At 55.8% G+C, this 6,035-nt stretch overlaps 1 protein-coding gene across 1 annotated transcript in view; it reads right to left on the bottom strand.

Moving 5' to 3' along the window:
* LONRF2 (LON peptidase N-terminal domain and ring finger 2) overlaps positions 1-5,044 on the bottom strand; it is a 30,996-nt gene extending 25,952 nt beyond the window's left edge. Inside the window, exon 1 of the mRNA XM_075719916.1 lies at positions 4,279-5,044. Coding sequence (XP_075576031.1) covers positions 4,279-5,044 — 766 coding nt within the window. The remainder of the gene's footprint in view (positions 1-4,278) is intronic.
* Positions 5,045-6,035: the final 991 nt, after the last annotated feature.

Raw genomic sequence — 6,035 nt, forward strand, 5'->3', positions numbered from 1 at the left:
GATGGCTTGACATCCCACCGGAGACCTGCACCTGCGACACGGCTCAGGAATCGGCGGCGTTACAAAAACAACAGCAGCAGCAGCAAGCGTCAGAGGACTGCACCGCCGGGCTTTTTGTCTCCGAGCAGGCGTCTTCAGGCTTATTTACAGGAAAGGTGCAGGATGCTAAGAGGCTGCCTCAGTAGGAAAAAGGGCACAGAGAAATGCCGGCTGAAGGCACGAGCCACTGTCACCCAAACCCCGCTATACTCTGCATCTGTGCCTGCTTACGAGCACGCCCTCACCCCAGGGAGAGCTCGGTCTCCTTCAGAGCCGTGTAGCATCTAACTTTAAAACCAGCAGACTAGCACGAAGTGTAGAATATGCTCCTATTTGGTCTGCACAAGGCAGAGTATTTTTTGATAAATACTGTTCCTCAAGAGTGAACTTTGTTGTCGTGCTCCCACCCCCACCATGATACAGTCCCTGGCCCTATGAAGTTACGCATGACACTTGGGAAAAGCCCTATTCGTTATCTTCCCTAAGAAGCAATAGCCACCTGCTACCTCTGTAATTGGGAATCGCTTTCTAGAACCAAAACACACTCCCAAAAGCATATCCTCAAAATACTTACATTAATTTGTCATCAAAATCTAGCTTCCTATACCTTCAGGCCACCAGCTTAAAGGGTCTGTAAACCTGGATAGGCAGAAACAACTGTACTCCTCCCGGGCACAGTCCCTCCAGAGAGCATCTCCATCAGAGAGAAGCAGGTAAGAGGAAAAAGGGTGCAGAAAGCAACTACTGCACAAAAAAAACCCCACCCAAACCAACCCTGCACACATGTACGATAATGTATTTCAGTTTAATTGACCTAAGAGTTCATATAATCAGAAGACCAGTTAGAAGAGAAGGGATGGCAGAGAGTAAGCCCACCTCTGATACCCCATCTCTCTGAACTTCATCTGTGTGGGGAACAGCCCCGAGAGCGAGATTTGGGCAATACTTGATATTATGATGGCTGAACAGCACAAAGCTTGGCACAAAGAGCAATCCAGCTGGAAACAAATGCTTCCTTTCAAGCAGCCTGACATGTGCTTGCTTTGAAGCTGTGGTAATTAGATACCTTGCAATAATGAGAGATCTATTCCAATGTCTATGGCAGCAAAAAAGCCAGTGACTTTGTTTAAAACAGCAGAGATCACCAAGCTGTGGACATCAAGAGGACCAGAAGAATCAAAGAGTAAAGCTGATTTTCTTAAAAACACAACAAAAAAACACCACACAACCATACTTGAATCCACAGCAGACTCTATCAGAGTGAACACGGGAGCAGCGCTGGCATTGTAGATCTGATACTTAAGGACAAAAGATGAACATGCTTGCTAACAGTAAGCTTTTGCAAGAATAACTAGTTCAACTGGAAGAAGGTGACAACTTGAAGACATACAGACCTCTTCTGAGACCTGAAATTAGGAGCAGATATTCCAGATTGCACTGGAAGAAGCGTACTGGCTACGAGACAGGAGCCTTTTATAGTTTAGACTTGAAGCACCTCGAGAACTAAAATGCAAATCAGACGACAGAAGGTCACAACCAGAATGAGAGAAGTGATCGGTAACTGGAATACTGGCTTTAGTATTACATCACACAAAGCCAGCTGTTGCAGATGGAGCAGGAAAGTACTCCACAAGAAACACCAGTTAAAAAAAAAACTCTGCTGAACCGTGCGTCCTGCCAAGAAGCTTGGAGTTTTACCTAACTTTATACAGCAACTGTATAATCAATGTGTTCATGTGCCTTCAGTCTCTAAATAGAAATTAAAAGGATACCCACGCCCTTGACTCTCAATAGTAATACATAAGCATCTGGAGGTGAAAAAAAAGCAGTTATTTTCTCACACTTTAAAAGTCTCAAATACCTGACAGTGGCCCCTAAGCATTCAAGTTGCCCATATGCTAACACTTAAGAGGTCCTGAACAGTTACAAAACAGCCATGTTTTGTTTTGGTTTTGGGGTTTGGTTTTTTTTTTTTTTCCTCCTCCTATTTACTGCGATACTTGGCTGGAAAGCAAGACGACAACTTCAGCAAGCCAAAAGGCAGTACCTGATGAGCATGTGGTAAGAATTTCAGAACACGAGGCTCAGACAGCAGGTTGACCTGTGAGAAATGGCATCGGCACACACAAAACAGGAAAGAAGGTGAAGGGCTGGGGGGGGTGGGCTGCCCTTCAGCAACAGGAATTTGGATCCGCTACTGGGATGTTACAACATGTCGGCCTACGGTTTTAGGATTTCAAAATCTAGCAAGATATCTACTATTACTTTTAAATAGAATTTAAAAATAAAAAGAATCTTATTAAGCAATTTTAGCGTCACTGACAGAGCGAGGAGTTTCTGAACAGATTCACAGCATGCTTGGGCAATCACAGAAGACAGAAATAAGGACACAGCAGGGGAGTTATCTCAAGACCCTGACGCACAGCAGCCACGGCTGGAGATACGTGCTCCAGGGACAGGAGGGGGAAGGACAGGCTGCGCAGGAGCACGAGCAGCACACTATGGTCTCCCCTCTCCTTTCACCCCGACGCAGACACAGCACGAAGCACATGCCACCACAAGAAACAGTTCTCTCAAAATCACATCGAGCACTTATTTCATTGACGAGATGCTGTTTTCCCCAGCAGTGGGACCCTGAACCCGAAAGTTTTAAGAGGCTACAGTACTGCAAACTCACTGTATCCACCAGTGACCTACATCTAGCCTCTCCCCTCCTTCTGCTTCACCTTCCTCCTTGAGCTCTCCGTCCTGCCCTACTTTAACAGAGATTACTTCAGCTAAACCGCGTAACAGTTTTACAGAGAGGACTCAGCTCAGACTGAAAACTTGTCACATCTAGCTGCAACAGTGGAATAAATAGCCGAACTAACGGTTTCCATGGCCAGCATCAGCTGTGAGGTGATAATATGCTATGCTAGCCCAAACTCTTACCTCAGATGCCTATCATGCAACTGTGGTAAAAAATTAAAGTGAGTCAGGGACTGGCATAATGATGCATTTCTCTCCACAGCAGCCAGCAAAATAGTAAGGTAAAAAAAAAAAAAATAAAAAAAAGAAAATCACAGCCATTTATCCCTGGATGTGAAAACTAGGAACAATGAAGGCAATTTTACTGAAAGTAGGGAAGGAAGTCTCTGAGGAGAGGCAGTTTCTCTACATTTGTCTCCCCGAGAGATTTATCCACAGGATTTCGTCTCTGTTAACAACGACCAAGGCTCCCCCCCCCCCCCCCGCCCCCCAATTAAACAGGACATCTATCATGCTTAGACTGGAGGAGAGGCAGATCCCGGCGGATTTGCCAAGATCCCGGCTCTTCCCAGCTCCATGACTCTCTCCAGGCGTTTTAATATACTCATGGTGCGGTACCACCCCCGCTGCTTGCAGAGCAAACAGGACGGGAGCACGCACACACACACACACACACACAAGCATTACTATAAGGCTACAACCGAGCGAGCAGGATCCACCTACTACTCGGCGCAGAGACTGAAAACAACCCAGTTTTGATAAACGAAGGCTGCCATCGGCTTGGCAGAGGAGGAAGGCAGACCGGTGCCGGTTTTGTTTAAAGCCATGCTCTTGGGAGAAGGCTCCGCACGCAGAAATACCGCACGCCCGTAAAGAGGGTACGCTCAAAACGCGGGCGGACGATCTCCACGAGTCAAAGCGCAGATTTAGCTTGAATATTTTGCACAGCGTAAGATAAAAGGCAGTTTTCCGAGCCTTTATTGCCTACTGGTTATTTCATTAAGCGTTTTCCAAGCGTTTTGCGGGAGATGCAGCCGCACGTAGCTGAATGAATCCCCTCCGCCCCCCCCCCGAGTTCTTCCACGAAGCCGCGGTAAGGGCTTAGCACGACCACCGCTGCGTATGCTTTACTAAAAGATGGTTTCCCCACAAATAGGAAAGCGGGTTTTCTAGAAATACTGCATAATGAGTCATCGACTGCAGGCAGCTAAACGCCAGGCACCTTCTGAGCAAGGACAAAAATAACAGCGGAACAAAAATAGCCATTCACTTGGGGGGGGGGGGGGGGGGGGGAGGAGACCCGCTGGGAGGATTCATTCTCAAAACTTCCCCCCGGTGCCCTCTCCCACCATTCACCACAAATCCCCTCCCCGCCCCGCTGCTGCTGCGGGGGGGGGGGGGGGGGGGGGCAGCGCTGCCCCCGCCTCGCCTCGCGGCCCCCCCCCCCCCTCCTCCTCCTCCGCCGCCCCCTCCCGCGCCCCCGCCGCTCACCCATCTCCAGGGCCTGGTTGTACTTCTCCAGGGCGGCCGGCAGCTCCTGGCGCTCCCTCAGCGCGTCGCCCTCGGCGCGGAGCCGCCGCGCCCGGCTCTCGGCGCCGAACCACTTGTGCAGCAGGTTGCCCAGCACCACGTTGACCCGCGGCCGGGCGGCGGCGGCGGGCGATGGCGGCGAGGCGGCCGGGGTGGTCTCGGCGGGGCGGCGCGGGCGGTGGCAGCGGCCGCAGTCGCCGGGCTCGGCGCAGCGGCGGCAGTGGGTGTGCCCGCAGTGCAGGGTCACCGGCTCGCACAGCAGCCGCCGGCACAGCGGGCAAGCGAAGAGCTCGGGCGGGCGGCAGCACGCCGGGTCGCCCAGCCCTTCGCCCTCCGCCCCGCCGCCGCTCCCCCAGGGCGGCAGGCGCAGCTCCTTGTCGCGGATGCTGAGGGCGAAGCTCTCGGCCAGCTCCCGCAGCTCCTCGGGCCGCAGCCGCGCCAGCCGCGCCGCCGCGCCGTAGGCGTCCAGCGCCTCGGCCATGCGGCCGGCCCGGGCCAGCGCGTCGGCGCGGCGGAGGCACAGGCCCCGCTCGGGCTGCGGCAGCCCCGCCAGCTCCGAGCCGTAGATCTCGGCCGCCAGCTCGAAGTTGCCGCCGCGGAAGGCCTCCTCCGCCACCTGCAGCATCTCGGCGCAGGGTCCCCCCGCCGCCGCCGCGGCCCCGGCCCCAGTCCCAGTCCCGGTCCCGGCGGCGGGGGGCAGCGCGCAGGGCCCCGGGCCCAGCTCCATGCCCGCGCCGCGCCGCCGGCCCCGGGCCGCCCTACTCCATGCCGGGCCCGCGGCGCTGCCGACTCCGGCTCCTTCCTGGGAGGGGACGGCGACGGAAGGGAGGGAGGGGGGCGGGTCACATCGCTGCAGCAGGGGGGCGGCTCCCGGGCGGGGGGACGGGGGACGGCGGCGGAGGGAGATGGGGGGCGGCTGGCACCGCCCCCGCGGGCCCGGCTCCCGGCTTATGTAAGGGGCGGCCGGTTGTGTAAGCCGCCTCCGACCGCCCTCCCCCGGGGCGGCGGGGCTGGGGGAGCACCCCGACCCTCCCCTCCCTCCGGGCCCGCCCGGCCGCCGCCGCCAGGTGCCGGTGCCGCACGTGCCCGCCCGCCGCCGCGCCGCCCCGCCCGCACGTGCGCCCGGCCCCCCGCCGGCGGCGGCGGCTCCGGCTCCCTGCGGCGGGGGCGGAGCGGGGGGGGGTGTTCCGCTGTGCGGCTCCTGCTGGGCTCTGCCTCTTCCTTCCCGTTTCCTGGTGCCCGGCCTTAAACCCGCTGCCTCGCCGGGGCTCCCCCGCCCCGCCCCTCCCGCCGGCCCCGCCTGCGGGGCTGCTGCCGCCGGGACCCCCGGGACCCCCCTCGGCGGGGGGCCGGGCTGCCGGGTGCGGCCCCTTCGCCTGGGGCGAGCAGCGACGGCACAGCGGTGGGTCAGGGTGTGTTACCGGTTATTGTTGGGTTGCATTTCCCTGGTCCCCGGGAAAGCAAGCACGTGTTCTCCCTTAAATAAATAAATAAATAAATAAAATTAAATTAAAAAAATTTCCCAAACCCCACAACTCTCAGGATAAAAAAAAAAAAAAAAAAAAAATCCTTTTTCTGTAAGTGGCAGCCTTGCCAGCTCAGCTTGGGATCTAGCGCGTCGTGCTGAGCGCTGGCTTGTGCATCGGCAGCAACAATAAAGATAATGCAGCTGGAAGTTAATCATGTGTGAGTCAGAAAGGAATCCAACTTGCTCCGCT

The sequence above is a fragment of the Pelecanus crispus genome, chromosome 1, assembly GCF_030463565.1.
Source record: "Pelecanus crispus isolate bPelCri1 chromosome 1, bPelCri1.pri, whole genome shotgun sequence".
In the NCBI taxonomy this organism is placed as follows: domain Eukaryota; kingdom Metazoa; phylum Chordata; class Aves; order Pelecaniformes; family Pelecanidae; genus Pelecanus; species Pelecanus crispus.